The sequence below is a fragment of the Alosa alosa genome, chromosome 1 (genome assembly GCF_017589495.1).
Source record: "Alosa alosa isolate M-15738 ecotype Scorff River chromosome 1, AALO_Geno_1.1, whole genome shotgun sequence".
NCBI lineage: Eukaryota > Metazoa > Chordata > Actinopteri > Clupeiformes > Clupeidae > Alosa > Alosa alosa.
In genome coordinates, this window is record NC_063189.1 from 25,212,778 (window position 1) to 25,232,645 (window position 19,868).

The 19,868-nt window shown below is 42.9% G+C and overlaps 1 protein-coding gene and 1 non-coding gene across 2 annotated transcripts in view; one reads left to right on the top strand and one right to left on the bottom strand.

The window, feature by feature from the left end:
* The window catches only part of acsl3b (acyl-CoA synthetase long chain family member 3b), a 17,244-nt gene extending 5,811 nt beyond the window's left edge, over positions 1-11,433 (bottom strand). Inside the window, exons 1-7 of the mRNA XM_048252272.1 lie at positions 11,256-11,433; positions 6,516-7,216; positions 5,776-5,953; positions 4,140-4,249; positions 2,917-3,055; positions 2,320-2,470; positions 1,260-1,383 (exon numbers count right to left, since the gene is read on the bottom strand). Coding sequence (XP_048108229.1) covers positions 1,260-1,383; positions 2,320-2,470; positions 2,917-3,055; positions 4,140-4,249; positions 5,776-5,953; positions 6,516-6,866 — 1,053 coding nt within the window. The 5' untranslated portion in view covers positions 6,867-7,216; positions 11,256-11,433. The remainder of the gene's footprint in view (positions 1-1,259; positions 1,384-2,319; positions 2,471-2,916; positions 3,056-4,139; positions 4,250-5,775; positions 5,954-6,515; positions 7,217-11,255) is intronic.
* A 299-nt stretch (positions 11,434-11,732) lies between these two features.
* On the top strand, positions 11,733-11,803 carry trnag-ccc. Its single transcript has one exon. It is a non-coding gene; the product is annotated as a tRNA-Gly (tRNA).
* The last annotated feature ends 8,065 nt before the right edge of the window (positions 11,804-19,868 follow it).

Sequence of the window (19,868 nt, forward strand, 5' to 3'; positions counted from 1 at the left end):
CAAACCACCATCAATCATGAAGCCTCAACTGTGAGAAGAGGCTACACTACTCTGAATGCAGAGAAGAACCGTTTGCCTTATACCATAACCAATAAGGCGCTAATCTCTGGAGCAATGATAAGCACATGTGTGGTCTTGGCCTTCAATAATAATCAGAAGTCTTTCATACTAGACTAGGCGCCAAAGATCTAAAACAACGGAAATAAAGTCCGTGGGTGCATTTAATGGATCATATCTCAATATAATCAGTTTATAGTCCTTAAACAAGCATGAGATGACAGAGAGGCCTGGGTTGCAATGATCTTAAACAGAACAAGCCACTTTACAATGACTGACGTTATATCCATCTCTCCATTTCTTCATAGCTATCTCTGTGCCATCTTCATACTTTTTTGTTGAGCAGTTTTACTTTGTCTTAGCAATTATGAGGGTTTAGTGTTTCTCAAAGCTGGTTGGCTTCAGTTGCTGCTTTAGACTCATGTTACACAAGCCCTATTGGCACATCTGTGGAGTGCACTTTTGAAACACTCTCTCCAAAATCTGGGTGGTTGTAGGAAAGTAGGCTCCCATTTGAGCGCTACAGGAGAGTGGTTGCCTCAGGCCCCAGCATACCAAGCAAGCCCTGAGCTCTTCACTGTGCAGGCCAAAACTGAACAGGGAAGATCAGCCATTTACAGTTCATCAATCAGTCAGTGTGTTGACATTTATTAGGTCAACTTTATCACTGTGCATAGCACAGGTACAGAGTCAACGAAATGCAGTTAACATCAAATAATTGACAAAGAGTATTCACAATTCCAGGTATGAGTACTACAACATGGTTGAGGTCAGCAGGTCAGTGCAGTGCAGACACTCTTAAAACTTAATTGCAGGCCACAACTCAAACAGCTCCCAGATCAGTTAGTCTTTTTTTAGCTTTTAGCCTGAATATAGGACTGAGCTGCCCTGATCTCAGAGCAGTCGGCGTCCCCTGATTAAGCCAGTCAGTGCGCGACTGGAGTGGAGTGGAGTGGGATGGAGTGCAGTGGAGTAGAGTGCCGGAGCTCTTAGCAGATGTAATGGGCGGCCCGGACACTTGCACCTTCTCCATCAGGGAGATTAGAGATTACAGCCGCCAGTAAACCAGCTTTTACAATCACAACATCCCCACGAGGCACGCCTGCCAAATGCTCTCTGTGCAGTGATTACACTAAGCACAAGAGAGAGAGACTGGACACTGTCTGTCCATGTGGTTTGTGTGTGTGTGTGTGTGTACTCACCTGGTCAGCTAGCGTCTGAGGGGAGGAGTATCCGATACGGCACCCGTGAGACAGAGAGACCAGCTCAGCACTTAGTTCCAGCACGTGGGCCAGGGGCAGGTACCCGATGTAGGTGTCATTCTCACTGCCCGAGTAAAAACACAACACAGTCAAACACAGGCACTGTCTCAGCACTCTACCAAGAGTTCATTCACTTAACCATAGAAAAGATCATAATATCATGAATTGGGAGTTCATAATGCCAACTGGCATTACAGGCTTATGAGGGGAGAGAGAGAGAGAGAGAGCATGAGAATAAGAATGTGTGAGAGTAGAGAGAGAGAAGAGAGAGAAATACAAATTGATTTGTAATGCTAATAAAGTTCTCTGAATTGATTTGAATTGAATTGAGTATGTATTTGTGTTTTAGTTTCTTCAATGTGTACATGTTCTGTATCTGTATTTTCGACAGTTCAGGTCCTTAATTATGATTGACAGAATCGTGTTTGATGTCGTTGTAAAACCCAGCCCAACCCCATACGTTGACCGCATTTCATTCTACTGTATATTACTGTGCTACCACTGATACAAAAGTTAGAGTTCCCGCATTTCGACTTTCATTGGCAAGCGTTCTGATAGAGGAAAAATATTTCTTGGCGGAAGAATGATTATCTATAAATAAATCGTTCAATTTCTCGTTGCTGTTCCTTTATTTTATGAAATCTTGCCAGATATATGTAGTAACCGTTTTAGAAACGCAATAAGCCACTTGAGTACGTAACCTACATGCCATGCCTAACAACACCCCTGAGCTGTTCTAAAAATCACTGTAACCTATGGCCTCTCGGAGCTTATTGCTTAAGTAATGTCCTATCCTACATGTAGTAATTGCTTTGACTATACAAGTGCCCATTTGTTATGTCAGTGAAGCATCTTGGATTTGAACTTGAAAGAGAGAAAGAAAGAGACCTAGACAGAGACAGAAAGAGAGTGAGAGAGAGTGAGTGGGTCAGACAGGCAGATAGTGAGGGATTAAGGTAGAGGAGGTTATCAATAGTCAGAGGACAGAAGGTGGACCTACTCCAGGTCAGGGATGCGCTCCGCCATGCCGGTGATGCCGGCGATGATGTTGCTATGGGAGATCATGACTCCTTTGGGGATGCCCGTGGAGCCGCTTGTGTACATGATCACGGCAATGTCCGACGGCAGCGGCTGGGCACGTGGCTTCGCCACTATGGGGGAGACACACACACACGCACACAATTAACCAGACAAATACACTAAAAGAGGCAAACTACTCACTCAGGGCAGAATAACTAGCTGTTCACATATAGCTGGAGAGCAGAGAGGAGCAGAGAGGAGGAGGAGAGAGGAGTGAAGAGAGGAGGGGAGGAGGGAGAAAAGAGGGGAGAGGAAGAAGAGTGGAGGAGGAAAAGAGGAGCTGAGAGGAGGAAGAGAGGAGGGGAGGAGGGAGAAAAGAGGGGAGAGGAAGAAGAGGAGCTGAGAGGAGGAAAAGAGGAGCTGAGAGGAGGAAGAGGAGGAAAAGAGGAGCTGAGAGGAGGAAGAGAGGAGGGGAGAGGAGGAAGAGAGGAGGGGAGAGGAGGAAGAGAGGAGGGGAGAGGAGGAAGAGAGGAGTGGAGAGGAGGAAGAGGAGGAAGAGAGGAGGAGAAGGCCTTACTGTTCTCTGGCTTGGCCCCGAGTTCCTGCACGGCGTCCATGTTGTGGACCATGATGCCTCTGGGCATTCCCGGCCAGGTGGTGGGCTTACTGTCCACCACAATAATGTGCTGCAGCCTGGGAACGTCCAACAGAATCGCCTGAGAAAGGATCCCAGACAGAGAAAAAGACAAGAGAGAAAGATTGAAAGACAGAGAGGGGGCATTAATAATGTGGGCAGAGACAGGATCACAGATAGATAGATAGATAGATAGATAGATAGATAGATAGATAGATAGATAGATAGATAGATAGATAGATAGATAGATAGATAGATAGATAGATAGATAGAGAGAGATAGATAGAGAGAGAGAGAGAAAGCGATTTAGAGAGAGATTGAGAGACAGAGTGAGCTTTGACTGAGTGAAAATGGGCTTCATTTAATTATTGAAATACTATTAGCGGCAGACTTTAGCCCAGTCTGCTCTGCTATTTTCAGCTTTATCTGGGTGACTGCAGAGCCTGGCTGCTGCTGCTGTGGAGCACTGTTGGCTCCGTCCATTACATAGGCCTTCCACTTCCACCAGAGACCTGTGCACAATGTATCTAGCTGTAGCTTATCTAAACCTAGCGAGCTAACTAGCTACAGTGCCCTGTTAGCTACTTTGCTACTTGTTTTGTAACTCTCCGGTAGTGATCCTTATGGACTTTTTGTTGCCTCTCTTACCATCCTCCTCACTGTACTTGGGGGCAAGATAATCAAGGATCCTTATCCAGTTAAGTTTGTTCCAGGTAAATCTTTCATATAAATCCAGTTCAATCCTCTTACTCGCTTTTAAAGTGTAAATATGGGCAAGTTCTGTAAATACAGCAAGTACATGGACAAGCAAATCTCAGGCAAGTACTTATATTCTTTATGTTCATTTCCTGACTTACAGAGTTCGGCACACTTTCCCTTCATTTGAATGGTGTATTCTCTGGTCTTTCCCATGTTGAAGAATGACTAGGGCATTTGATCTCTGGGTCTTTCCTATGTTGAAGAATGACTAGGGCATTTGATCTCTGGGTCACTTTATTTCTAGTTACAGAGGCCTTCACACAAGGCCTTCATACACTGCACCTGGCTGATGTGGAGAAACTGATGGCTTCTGGTGATGTGTGGTGGTGTGTGTGTATGTGTGTGACTAGGTGTGATCTGTGTGTGTGTGTGTGTGTGTGCATATGTGTGTGCATATGTGTGTCTACCTTCAGTCGGCTCTGTAGTAGGTCCTTGCTGGTGATGATGTGTGTGACCTCGGTCTCGTTCAGCCCATGAGCAATGGCGGGGCCTCCGAGGGTGGAGTACAGCGTTACCACTGGCAACAGAGGAAAGGGCCAGACAGACAGTGGTGGAGTTAGAACGGACTAGACACCAGCAAAGCAAAAAGTTGCACAACCACCAAGTTACAAAACCTTGCCCCAGAATGAGGAGTCTTCCAGTATGAGTCACAAAGTTAAATGAAAGTTCTCCTAAGGAACTGCTGTCTCTGCACGATGCTTCAAGGTTACATCATTCTTTAAGCTCCACAAAAACGTTTTGCCTGAAGCCCTTATTTAAAAAGTACATTGCAAATAAATGGGACTGAACAGCACCTTTCAATCAATGCATGAGTGCCATGGGTAAGCGCTATGAACATAACTAATGTCTGACTGAATTCATCTGGTATGTGGCTCATTAACAGATTCACTTAAACCATCACACCAGTCTCAGGAGGCAAGATGCTTAATTGAGTCTAGAGAGAACTCATTGAACTTGTGGACTAGAGTTTGGGCAGCCGTGGCCCACTGGTTAGCACTCTGGACTTGTAACCGGAGGGTTGCCGGTTCGAGCCCCGACCAGTGGGCCGCGGCTGAAGTGCCTTGAGCAAGGCACCTAACCCCTCACTGCTCCCGAAATGCCCGTTGAAGCAGGCAGCTCACTGCGCGCCGGGATTAGTGTGTGCTTCACCTCACTGTGTGTTCACTGTGTGCTGTTTGTGTTTCACTAATTAACCGATTGGGTTAAATGCAGAGACCAATTTTCCCTCACAGGATCAAAAAAGTATATATACTTATACTAAAAAAAAGCTACAGCTACTACAGGTTTCTTATTGCCAAGATTCAAATGCTGTTTGAAATGCTCAAATGCTCCCCAATTTGATACGATCAATCCTTCCCCAGGTATGAACCTGAACCCTGAACACAGACGCAAACTCTGTCTGCCAACAGTCAAGTAGCACATATTTTGGCACTTGTACAATATAAAGGCTAGGAAAAACATGTCAACAAAGCAGTGCTTCACACTACTCTTGCTCACTGAAGACAGTTTGCAATATATACTACTTCTAATCAAGTAATCAAATTATATATATAATAATTTAGGAATGATACTGGTGTTGTCAGTCCCGAGTCTTTTGGTGGTGGAAGAAAGGGAGTGGGAGGAGGAAAATAAGAAACTGTGTTATTAGGTCCAGTCATCCAGAGGAAACATACAAACTGCCAGAATTATAGTTACGGTTGGGAGATTCTGATGACCTCTTTGCAACAGGTAGGCAGGTTTGCACTGTCTGTGAGCCTCCTTTCTAACCTACCCATATACCAGTCATTTTGGACAAGCCAACGCTCTTTTGAGCACTAACTTCAGCAGGCGTATTGCTTGGCTTGGAAATTTTAAATGCAGTTAATGTCACAACCATCCCTCTGCCATTTTTACCACCTGATTTCACCATGGCAGTCTGTGTTAATATACTGCATGTCTGGCTATGGAGGACCAGCACATCCCACAGAGACCCTGGTGACCGGCTCTAGAGGACAGGGCGCTCTGATATGATTGGGTCTGGGATGGTCTAACGTGGTCACTCACCGGGGAAGTTGTACATGAAGCAGGCCTGGGCAGCGATCATCCACTCGGCCCGTGTCTCACAGAAGATGGCGATGTTGCACAGTGGCTTCTGCTCTAGAGAGGCCAGACCACTGCCAAAGTGCTGCGCTGCCTGGAACGCCTGCTCATACGACATCCACTGATACTCCCCCAAGATCACCTACACACACACACACACACACACACACACACACACACACACACACAAACAAACAAACAAACAAACAAACAAACACACCAGGGGTTACCATCAAATTTCTCAACAACCATGACCTTTCACCAAAAGAACTATTTTTGAAAAATAAAGATTTCCGGTCAACATGTCCCGTCACAGCCTTTCTAGAGTTAAGGATAATGTACGGATATTCCAAGAAAATGTAACAATAAGAAATAACTAAGAGATTCTTGAGCTTCCACTGTCGTTCAATGTGGGATTGACTAGGGACACGCATCACATTTCCAGTGCCGGTCATTGTTGAAGGTGTAGGAGCAGGGTTATATTTCTACAACAAAAACTACTTAAAGCATTACTGAGACCTGGTGCATAATTTAGAGTAAAAACTTTTCTGTGTATCTTGCAAGTGTGTGTGTCTGTCAGTTCTGTTCTCCTGCAGTTCTGTTCTCCTGATTTTGAGAGTGTGAGTGAGTGTGTGTGTGTGTGTGTTCCCTGTTTCCCTCTCTCCGCACCCTCTTGTAGATTGTGTGTGTGTGTGTTCTCTCACCTTCTTGAAGATTTTGCCGTTGGGCTGCAGCTCGTCCTCCTCGCTGAGCAGCTCCCGTGTGCCCAGGCAGTCCCGCTGGGGAAAGTGCTGCGCCGCGTACTCAAACACCTTGTCCAGCGTGTCCACGCCCTCGTGCAGCGCTGACACCAGCCGCTGGGCGCTGTTGACCGACCTGTAGGGCCCGGCGGGCCGCCCGCTCACCGCGTGCGCCTTCAGACGCTTGGCGCGCCGTTGGCTAGCGCTGGCGCCCGAGAGCACGTACCAGGGCAGGAAGGTGATGACCGAGTAGACCCACACCACTGACCGGAACACCTGCAACAGCAGCGGGCTCATGTCCTCCTTCAGCTTCATGATGGCGGTCACTAGAACAACAGCGGCGGCGAGGACAACCACACAATCTCACTCTTGGCGTGGGGTGGGGTGGGGTGGGGGGTGAGGGGGGTAGAGCTGTCCGACCCCTTACCCTGTACCTCCGATCCTCTCCTGCTTACTCTCACCTGATACTTCGCCTCGGTGGCACCCGCTGGATGATGAGACGACCGTCTCCTTTCATAGACTCCCTTCTATTCTTTCTCCTTTTTCCCTCTCTTTTCCTGAGGGGATCTGTCTTGGTGTTCAAGGAAACAGGTCCTCGTCACGGGTGTCTGGTCAGCGGTCTGCTCTCAGTCTCCTCATGTGTTTCTCTCTGTGGTGAGTTGATCCTGCATAAAACACACATGTCAGTGGATATGGACACACGCTTCTCAGCATAGCACTTCAGACCGCATCACAGAACACAAAGAAAACTGTTAAGACGAGTCACATGAACTCCTTAGTCCCTCGAAAAAAAAAAAAAATTGTTTAGGGCAGCTAATTAATGTATCATTGGTTCTGTAATATGTTTGCTCTTTACAGATGCCATTCAATATATCTATTGACTGGAGAATCACAAAACCCTCAAAAGGGGGCAAAATTTCAGACATGGTTTGTCATCATCAAAGAAACAAGTTTGGCAATGTCATTTCATAACAGATTCTTTACTGAACGTTTGTTGTAACCGCAAAGCAACCCAAAGAATACACTTTGGGAAATATTAACCCTTAAAGGAGTACCGTCACACCGGTGTGACGTGAATGAGAAATGAACGTTCTAAAGAAGCAGAGGACAGCTCCAGGGTGGGCTGGAGGATTAGACCAATCAGACAGAGACAGAGAGAGACAGACAGAGACAGAGACAGAGACAGAGACAGAGACAGAGAGAGAGAGACAGAGAGAACAACGAGTGCTTTGTGAGCCAGAGAGGGTAAAACCCTGTGCTAACTTGGGATCATCTCTTGGCGGCGGGAACACAACAAGGCAACGGGGTATGTGTGACAAGCTTTTCATGGAGGGGACACACAAGATGGAGGAGACCGTGACAGTATGCAGTATAGATAACATGATAGTCAGAGTTGTGAGTGGGGGGAATATTTGTGCATGTCGCCAAGTCACACACAGACTGCAGACTCTCTAGTCTCACTAAAGGAGCCATTGTGCTGGTGTTTATCGAGAGACACAGTCTGGGCCAATGCAAATCAATGTAATTGGAAGTCAACAAAGACGATCCCACCCCAAACACGCTACAACACGGGGGTGAGACACATGGGAGTTGAGACATGGCAGTTGAGACATGGCAGCTAAGAAAAAATGGCCTACGTCAAGTGGCTTGCTTAAAATGGGAAAGAGGACAAAAACAACAAACAAGAAGGACAGCGGGGTTCAAGCTTTAAGCAATCCAACCCCCCTGCTGGCTCCTTAGTCAGCAGTCTCTCGGCCGTTGACTTCTGACAGTCTGCTGAACTTTCACGGCACTCGCAACAACAAGAGAGAAAAGTGGAGTAACCCGTCGGTGACCCTTACATCCTGTAAGGCAACTTTCTCTGGCTCCTCCCGGCTCTTGAGTCGCTACTACGCCCCTGAGCAGTGGAAGCCGGCACATCCCAAGGCACGCCCGTGTTGCTCCAGCCGTGAGCTTTCACGCGTCTGTGCAGCAGTCTCATGTCTCACCTCTCTCACCGTTCCCAACCCCCCACCCAGGCATGGTGGAATCTGACGCACGCACGCACACACACGAAAGAAAGGCCCCTGTCTGCACGCAACCTCGCTCTCTTTCTTTCTTTCTTTCTTTCTTTCTCTCTCTCTCCATCACCCCCTCCAACCAAACCCTGTGCTCACTGTTCATCCAAGCGGAAATGCTGAGACTTCCGTCCAAAATTACAACTCTTTCCTCTGGCAGGGCTCACATCACATACCCTTCATACAGTTACAGATGTGCTCCAAATCCTCTCTCCACAACAGGGCCATCTCCACATCTATCACCATGCAGAGTAGACAGATGCTCCCAATAAGGACATCGAGCAGACGCAAGTGTCGCTCTACAGGAACTAACAGCACTTTGATGGAGTCTTTCAAAACCATCAGGGGGTGTCATCTCTTTTCGTCAGACACAGTGATTAATTTCTTGCCAAGTCTGGTGAGACCCTGAACTATTTTGAAAACTCGGGATATAGAGAGAGGGTTCGCGAGCGCAGACGGCACAGAGCCAAAGGCACAGGTATCAGGTCCCCAGTCAGCTGCTGGGAACCGGATACAGCTCACCTGCATTGCAGCACTCCCAACAGCAGCCAGAGGAGAGGAGAGGGACACACACACACACACACACACACACACACACACACACACACACACACAGCCTTACTTCCATACACATAAGGCATTAAAATTACTACATTACTACTACCAACAATCTTCAAATGGCAATGCTGAGATAATCGTCATAATCATCATTATCTATCAACAGCACTTTTTTTCTGCACTTTGATCGAGTTGGTGGCTGTCGGTCTCTTATCGCAATCGTGTCAGCTATCTTCTGTCAACTACTGTGCTGCTTATCTTAATGTCAACAATACCATGAGTGTGTCAGCAGGTAAACAGTGAAGACAGTACAGTTGTCACCACCTAGTCTTGATCTCTCTTTCTCCACTACTGTTTTCCTGGGCCATCTCTCACAGTGACAAAAAGCCAACGAGGATTCCTTCATCTGGGCCTCATCTTCAAATGTAGCTGCAGGCACTGCATGGCCTTTTGGAGGGGAGGGGGACAGGGGGGCTGGAAACTCGTCCACAAAAAAATGAGTTAGATAACAGCTCCTCTGCAGATTCTTTACTGTTCACTCACACACCATCATTCTCCCGCTGCTATTCCCCCCTCTCTTTCTCTTTCACTTGCTCACACACTCACTTGCTCACAGACATTTGCCATTTGTGTGTGCTACACAATGTGATTGCACACAGGTTGGTCTAAAACTTAATGCCACTGCATCAAACTTATGTAGTGGCACTGGTCGGCTGATCTAACTTGACAGACTGGTCTACCCCCTTGAGTGAGTGTGTGAGTGTGAGTGAGCGTGAGCTTGTCATCAGTTGAAGAATATTGAAATGCAGGTATGCCCCGTTTATTATCTAATCCTTCACATTAATCATCTGCTAGCTAAAATTACACCTGAAAGTGAACAGCACAGCTTGATAAATTATAAAATGTTGACAGATGAGACTTTGTAACACAACTGAAATGCCTCCGTTTCACATTCCAAGCAGCACAGCCAAATGACCAAAAATCATTCAAGAAATGTAATTTCGGAATCTGCGTGACTGTCTTTGAACAATACAAGCAGAGCAGCGTGACCCAACAGAATGTTACCCAGGACCATGAACTGAACAAATGAACATGAATAAATAGAAATGTCATGACACAGCGAATAAACACATGACTTTAGGACAAGACTGGTTGTGGCGGTAGTGAAAACAGAAGAACATAATGGGCGGCGTTCCTCATTAGCACCTCAGGCCTGAAACATTACGAACGCTGGCGTGAGAAATGTGGATTGATCTGTCTAAATTGGGTATGATTAGCTTACATTTGCTTACTTTCATCATATGACCAGGCGATAAGAAAAATACAGCAATGAAACAGATACCAATGCATCATAACCACTGATGTGTATGTAAACTCTGAGGGTCTTTTTTAAAAAGATGTGCTACAATGGTTGCTCACACTTTCACTTTAACTGTACATAAGTAGGTTCACAGAGATGTCCAGGATAAGCAAGTAAACTTACAGGTTAACTGCAATGTTACTGCAACTATGCCATAACGTTAACGTTAAATTAATCTGGTCCATCGCAAGCAAATTGACATACCATGACAAATCAGGTGACGTCGGAGTTAGCCAAGATCAAGCTAGCCAAGATTGTGGACTGACTGGTTTGATCTGGGCATAACATTAAGCATGATAGAACAACGACGAGAGCAACTAGCTAGTAGTGATCAGCAACTCGGTTGAATGTTATTAAACAGACTGCAGCCGAATGAACAGTCTAACACGTGCGTAAGAATAAATATGTGCATGTAATACACAGGTTGTATGATTGGGGGGCAATTCTTAACGTAGCACATTAGCCGACAAGCTAACAGTCCAGTCAATGGACCAGCTGGTTAGCTGGATGCAAGGCTAAGAACTGATAACGTTGACTGCAATCTGACAAACTTGCCGGGAGCATCCTTTCAATTTTTCTACCATTTCTAAGAGACACAGTCCGAAACAATGACGTTAGCTAGCAGGCTAACAATTTCACTAATTTGTTTCTATTTCTATGTCGCATCATGCAGCAAGAACATCGCACATCTGTAACGTTAACAACTAATTTCAAACAATAAAAGCTCACCGTATTCTGTTGTGATCACTGCGTCTTTACAAAATGGTGGTCCAAAATAAAAACAAACGTATTGTGTATGAACACAGGGTGAATGGAAGAATGGGTAATGGAGCTGGCCAACGCTTTATAGTAAATCTGATCATATATTTTCTGGGTCGATCTGCTCAACTCCCAGGCCCTCGTTATCAGTCCGGAAGTGATGGCAGACGTTGTCAAGCCACAGACTGCTTCTTGGCCTCTGATTGGACGTTAAAGGGTGGCGCGTGCTTGGGGCTGCCATGACGTGAATGGGGTTACCCACGGTCAGACTGGGTTTGTGTTGTGTTGTATTTATACAATTTCAAAACAAATCCCTGCAATAATTAAAAAAATCAATTCATGTTCGCATTTAATATATCTACCATTACAGATGATAATTTGTGATATATAGCAATATAGATCATTCAGTACTTTGTTCAAATTGAAACCTTTCTACTTAATGTCAGCGCGCCGCTGGTGTAGTGGTATCATGCAAGATTCCCATTCTTGCGACCCGGGTTCGATTCCCGGGCGGCGCACGGTATTTTTGGGAGACGTATTCATATTACAGAACTACTATTATAAGTAGGCCTATATAACTAACACATGGCACCAACATCACTACACATACATAACACTTCTATGTTTTGCGTGCATGATGGATTTGAAGGAAAAGCTGGGTTTGAAGAGGTTGCCACCTACAACATATGGGAACCCTGCTAGCACAGGGTTCCCATGTATCTCCATGCAGGCCTACACCTGAAATTCCTTGCAATCTGCAAGCCATGCTTCCCAAGTCGCCTCTATCTCCTACTTCACTTTGCTCTTAAGCATAAAACCCACACTTTTTTTAGTAAGGGACCGTTTGTTATTTATAAACGGGGTCACCGGAGGAAAATAGGGGAGGGTCATGTCTTTTTATTCTTTGTCTAGGGGGGTCACCCATCTTTTGTATTAATGAAAACAGCAAAAAATCAAAGTTTTTGTTGTTTGCAAAAAAATATATAGTAGGCCCTATTTATTGGTAACCAGCAACAAGTGCAATTTGTTAATCGCTGTCATTCTCTCTCCTGCCAACAAAAATGTGTTACCTTCCAAGTAGCAGTGCGTAATTCTGCTTCATAAAGTTGAACAAATACATTGGTCATATAAATAGCCAGTTTATGGTCTACAGTGTAGAGTTGGTAAGTTATGGTAGACCAACTTGGAGTGAATATACAGGGGGATTTCTTTGGCCCTTAGGCCTGGCAGGTGCGCACGTAGACATAGCCTACGGCCAAACACTGCAAGCGCCAATGAATCGTGCTCTCACGACAACCACGTCGTTAACTTAAATAGGCCTGTAGGTTAACATCACTCTGAGTTCGCATTCAAGCAAGCAAAACGATGATTTGAATACATCTGTTTCTCTGGAAGGGCAAGGGGTAACAACAGGACAACACAGAGACAGGCCAGAATGCAGGATAATGTTATGAGAGTATTACAGTAATATGGGATATTCTACGGGAAAATATTAAAACGGCAAGACAGCGGGGAAAAGTTAAAATGATAGGCCTAAACCCGGAAAAGTTGGCATGTTAGGTATTTTTCGGTCCCTGTGATTATTTGTGAAATTGTGCAAACGGCCTTTTCAAGTCATTTGAGAAGGAAGGAGTGTAGCAAACTCCCAAATTGACGCTCGTCTGAGAAATTGAGTTTTGGATAATGTTCAGCTTCGGCAACTTTACAATGACTCAGGAAGCCTAGAGATGAGTCCATAGCAACAAGTTCATGTGTTGAATTTGTTATTACCCAGTGTGCTTTGTTGAATGGTCTCAATGTTTTATTGTTTTATTTCATGTGAATACTTACTAGAGGAGTAACTTATTTCAAGTAGGCTAATGCAGTTGCAGGAAGTGTGCATTTAGTTTCCATGCTTATTGTGTTTCCACAACAATGTTAGTGAGTAAATCTACTGAAATGGCCACCATCTTGGTGAAGTGTGATGTGTAAGATCAGAAAGCAGAGGGTGAGTTTAGAACGACAGCTTAAGTTGAAGTGTTATCATAGCGCTTTAAAGCGTGGGTGGAAGGTATTGACAATTGGCCGTGGAAGGTCATGTCTTTATTGAAAAGGCTGCTGGAGGGTCATTGATAATTTTCTTGTAGGCAGGGGAGGGTCATGCAACTTTTAATTGAAGCACTCAAAATCCCTCCGGTGACCCCGTTCACAAATAACGATCGGTGCCTAAGTATACTTGAGAGTGTCTACAACGCTTAGCATTATTCAGAATCAGCTTTATTGGCCAGGTTTATGTAAACAAACAAGGAATTTGATGCCGCTGCTTGTTTACGCAAACCTGGCCAATAAAGCTGATTCTGAATAACGTGTTAAGCCTTTTGACGTGAATCCTTTTGTAGTTGACCTTCGTATTAAAAGTAACTTATGAATACAGGCGATTATTTTGGTTTTCCAACATCGAACTTTACATTTAAAATGTGAATTAATACTCTACAAATTAAAAAAGTTTATACAACAATTGGGTTCTATGGAACTATTTATTTGTTTCTGATTGGCCGAGAGACGTTCCATGAGTTGGAATATCCCTGGACATTTCAACTCAGACTTTGCACAGCTAATAATAAATCACTCATGATACAATGGAAGATTTGACACAATGTTCTCATCCCAGCTCTCCACTATTTCAAGCAATGGGTTACTCCTTAGCAAACCATAACGAAACAGTGCTTCACCACATCTGTGGATTAAGCCACACAGTCAACTCAATGTAAGTAAGATAAACGAGGATGCTAATTGTTCTTAGCATTGCCAGCATTGTGTATAATATGATTGTCACTTGGAGGAGACTAACGTTAGCATAATTAGCTAACCTCTGCTAACGTGCTAGCATCGTCACGTCAGGCTGTGCACAGTAATATAACATTTATTCACCATAAATTAATAAAGTTGAGTGGTTCTGCAATGTAGACAATGTTTCCATTTTTTTTGCAGTACCATGTCCCTTACATGACATGGCCCATTGTCCTTGTAACATGCATTCAGCAAACGTAAGTAAAATAATGAGGGATCTGGAATGTTGGTTACCTAGCAACCAAGATGCTGTCTATTGAAAAGGGAACTATTTTTTGATGCGTAAGAACAATGTCGAAATTAACATTTTTAAACAATAATGGGGTGTTTTCAGATTATTTAGTTTGTTGTAGAATTGTTGTATAAAAGTTAATAGTTAAATATTATTTAATATAATAATAGCACAACACATATTTCAACCATCTGTTCACTTAAATCTACTATTTTTTGGTTTAAGTTAGTATTTTACCTGGTTTCACCACCTGACAATGCAGTTGTGCCACCTGACATGCTAATTTCAAATTATACAGACATCTTCTTAGACACTATAAAAATTTGACTGTTAGAAAGTTCATCCATTCCATTTTCCAATTCAATAAAGAGTTTTATTTGAATAACTTCTTAGTTTTACATTGGTTGTAGCACCTGACATGTAAAATGTACAAGCCCAACTGAAGAGAAAGTAGCTATTTTTATCAATATTTGAGAGAGATTTACAAACGTTTAACTCATCAGTAAAGGTCACCTTGGGGTCATCTTGATGAGGCAATTTCCTGTTACTCTTTTCCCTCTTCAATTCAAAATAAATGTTCTATGAATGTGGTTGCACCATCCTGACATTTCAGATATGCACATTTCCGGACAAGTTTTTTTTTTTCCAATGTATTTATCTATTAAACTAGTAAACTTTGTTTATTTAAAATATTTTTAACATACAATTATCACCCCATATTTATTTTTTAATTTCCTTACCTTTTAAATTCTATATTTAATACTTTTCACATATTGTTAATTTGCTCGGACGGTTGCGCCACCTGACATTTTGAGGGTTTGAGATGACAAAACATAACATTTTTATGATAAACAGAAAATATGTTAAGTCAAGTCAAGTCACTTTTATTTATATAGCCCATTTGTATGCACAGAGTGCAACCAAAAGGGCTCGACACACAAGACAGACACACAAGAAAAAAGATGGGGATGGAGCGGTGCAGTCGCCAGCGTACCCATGACTCCAAGACTCCATAACAAATACATTTACAAAATAACAAATGACACACAAGACAGAACATGCTGGACGGAGCAGCGTAATCGCCAGCATACCTGTGACACCAAGACATACAAGACAAACAAATTAACAAATAATAAAAAGTAAAACATAAAAAATAAATAAAGTAAAAGAAATAATAATAATAAAAAGAAAATTCCATGTTAAATTAGTCCAATTGGTTAACATCTAACCGGCTGAAAAATATGATTCAGTCCATTGCGACGAGAGCGAGGCATCCGGAGTGAAGGGAGGGGGTGTGTGGTGAAGTGGGAGACAAAAGGTGACACTCCTCTGCTGTTCAGATTTAGAATATAGGTTTTATAGAATAAATTATACTTGTTATGAAGCATTTAAAATTATTCCCAACTATTAGCCGCAGCTTATACATTGATTTTGCAAAATTTCTTCAGCTATGAAGACCGGGACCAGTTAATATTAGGACTATTGCCTCCCAACTCCCCTCCATCCACGACACATATTATAAACGCTGTACAAACAAAACCAAATCCATTGTCAAGGATGCCACCCACCTAAAACATGATCTTTTCAGTCTACTCCTATCTGGCAGGCGATACAGGAGCCTGCGCTCCCGCACCAGCAGGCTCAGGTACAGCTTCTTTCTACATTGCTGTAACACCGCTGAATAAAACTTCACCTCCTGTCTAGCATTTGCACTTTAGCTGTTAGTTTACCTGTTTACTGCACTGTTTACCTGTTTACATTTATATACTTCTACACTGTTTCGCCTATGACCTTGCACTGCTAACACCCCATACGACATACGATACATTATATATATATATATATATATATATATATATATATATATATATATATATATATATATATATATATATATATATATATATAATGTATCGTATGTATTATATTATATTATATATATATATTATATGCCATTTAGTCTGCCCATAAACCTGTGCAATATACTGTACATACTGTATATATTAAGTATATATACTTTTTTTTTGATCCCGTGAGGGAAAAATTACACACACACACACACACACACACATATATATATATATTAGTTAGAATGTCTATTTATACTCAACATACTCTTTTTATCTCTGTAGACATGTCATCCTGAAAACCTATATTTATCCAACTATACACTGTACATTATTACTCTCTATTGTAATACACAACCATACCTGCACGTGGTATTTAATGCTTCTTTGGTTCTCCTGGTTGGATGTGCATTTCATTGGCTCTGTACCTGTACTCTGCTAAATGACAATAAAGTTGAATCTAATCTAATCTAATCATCTGTGTAGTAGTGATATGAGAAGCCATGCAAGTGGATGATTGGGCCCAATGAGGTAATGTACACAGCAAGGAGTAGGGGCCCCAGCACTGAGCCTTGGGGCACCCCTGTGGCAAGGCAGTGAGATGCGGACATATGTCCTAGCCAGATAGATAGATAGATGATAGATAGATACTTTATTGATCCCCAAGGGGAAATTAAGGGGGTCTCAGTAGCATACAGACATCACACACACAACATGCACTTACAGCAGAAATGGTGAATATAAGTATAAGTATAAACATACATACAAACAAACATACATAACCAAACTCCACTGTACAATAGAGACAGTAGGAGATAAGAAAAACTAACAAAACTAAATACTAAATATACTATATAAATTAAATGTAAAAAATCCAGTCTGCTTGAGGGTGATCAAGCATGAGACGCTTGTAGTGACAGGGCCTGTAGTTCTGTGTGCATGGTGAGGTGCTCAAGAGAGTGAGTGTCATGGTGAAGATGCAAAAGTAGTCCAACAGTAGTCCTGTAGTTCTGTGTGTATGGTAAGGCGCTCAAGAGAGTGAGTGTCATGGTGAAGGTGCAAAAAGTAGTCCAACAGTAGTCCTTTAGTTATGTGTGCATGGTAAGGTGCTAAAGAGAGTGAGTGTCATGGTGAAGGTGCAAAAGGTAGTCCAACATTAGTCCAACAGTGCAACAGTGCAATAATAAGGTCTAGAGACCAGCATAAATAATATGGACAAATAGGAGAGTAAAGTATAATGTAGACAAGGTAATATAAAAAACTATAAAAAACGATGTCAGTGCAAGAACAGGTTGAGGTAATAGGGTTACAGCCATTCAGTATTGTAGCAGAAGCCATTGATCATGTGTGCTATATAGCATGAAAAACAGTGTAGCAGGAAAACAGTAGCAAAAACATTAGGCTGTGGACATTAGTAAAACAGTAGTAAAACAGTAGTAAAGCAGTAGTGGGCAGTCAGTACTCAAACATGAAGAGGGTGGAGAGGCTGACAGACTAAGCAGAGAAGTCTATCTCTCCTCTTCCCTTTAGTGAAGCATTAGCCATGAGACATTACAAACAAATGTTTGCAAAACAGGAATGCGCTTTACCTGTAATGTCCTGCTCTGGAAGATTTTTCCTTTACAGACAACAGAGTGGTCGGCGGAGTAACCACTTTTGAACCAAGACTGGTTAGTGTAAGATTTTACAGTTTACCCTGTCTAAGAACATCATATGTCCCACATGGTGATCTTATCAATACTGCACTCAAATGTCCATGCTCAGGACCGTAGTGAGGTCACTTTTCAGCCCGGGAGTTTCAGGCCCAAGACCGGCCCACTTTTTTAGTGGTGTGGAAATTGGATAAATAAAGCAACAGCTCTTACTATCCAGTAGTTTTTAGTAGGCCTACCAATATTCCACAAGGATAGATTGATAAGTTAACAAAAACAGGAAGAAAGAAATAAAGCATTTGAAATGTATCCCACAATTCCACAAAGAGGCATACTGAACTATTGTTTACATGTTTTTCTGCATGGGCTCTATTGTTTGGTGATTTACTCCTTTACTACACCCACTTCTGAGCAAACAAGGCATAGGTTGATCATGTAGCCTACTGTTCTTTCTTACATTAAATAACTGTTCTTTCTTACATTAAATAACAACATTTCCTATTAATTCATATGGTTTAGGCTACTCTATTATCCTCTCTACTTGTCCCTGTAGTCATATCTATTTTTTCTGCTGCTCAGAGGTTACTTTTGTTTTTAGGCCTACACAGATCAACCTTGAGTTTTGTTATCAATATTTGCATAATATTTGCAACGTCTACGAATCGCCATATTGGACGATACAAAAAGGCTAATATTTTAATAATGTAATATGTTACTTGCGAATAGGTTGAACACGCTACAATGTCCGTCCAGTAGCCCAATAATTACACCGCTAATAATCATGGCTATCTCTCTTTACCATTTGCCACTTATATCTGTCCTCTTCAAAAAAAATCTGGAAGCTTGCCACATTTGACAGTATTTTCCTCCAATACTTTTCGTCTTTTTTACCTGGCCTTTTCAGTCCCTCACTATCATGGCCTCTTTCTACCGTCCATCCTCCCTGACGCTTATCACTACGGTAGGGCCGGCCCAGCTATGGGGGTATCTGAGACAACTTTTTAGAAAAGACGGACTATATGGACCCAACCAACTCTTCTTGGGAGGGGAGAACAACCCATGCAGAGGCTGCGGTGTTAGGCATAGAATGCGGAACGTGTGTAGCCTACTTTAAGAGAAGATAGATTAACATGGCAAATGTCAATATTTTCCCTCGACCGGCCCAAAAGTGAAGCGGCCCACCGGGAATTCTCCCGATTACCCACTCCGGGCCTGTCCATGCTGGCCTCACCTGGGGCCAGGAATGAACTGAGGTGTGGGGCACATTAACATTTGTAAGAATCGGCCAGGCCAGGCCTTTTAGGGGATAGGAGGGACTTTTGAAACAGAATAGATGTCAAGAGTTTGAGAGGTTCACTCAAGATTGGTGCCCAGAAATATATCCCACATTTTCCCGTGATGGCTTTTAATTAGAATAAGATTGAAGCTGCATTAATAGAAGAATCCTCCTTTTCCTATGAACACCTTGTGTTTTTCTGACTTTACGATTAAGGAGGTCATTCCCTGAGAAAAAATATTTAGAAGCTGCCCTTTAGTTGTTGTCTAAAGCAACGTCTGCAAGGGATGTAATTCACCTCATTGTTGTGCCACAAGGTTGCAAAGAAGGTCAAAGGCTCTTCCTATTATAGACACCAAAATGAACTGTTCCTTCAGCCCTCACTTGCTTTAGAGTCTCTGTCCTTCTTTCAGTCTCTGTTACTTCAGCCCTCACTTGCTTCAGAGTATCTGTCCTTCTTTCAGAGCCTTTGACCTTCTTTCAGAGTCTCTGTCCTTCTTTCCATTCTTTTCTTTTTGTCCTGCAGAGGTGGAATAATGATCCAGGTGCTGCTCAGTTCTGGGAGTGAGCAGCTCCTACCTCTGCAGTGTGGAGTCTGTATTAGCATATGGCACAATTATCATGCAAACATCTTCCGTTTTTCTTTTTCATTTATTTAGCAGATCACCAAGTTTCAGATTGCATTTCATTCATTCCTTTATCTATTCATCCATCATCCATCGATCCATATATTGAATATTTAATAGA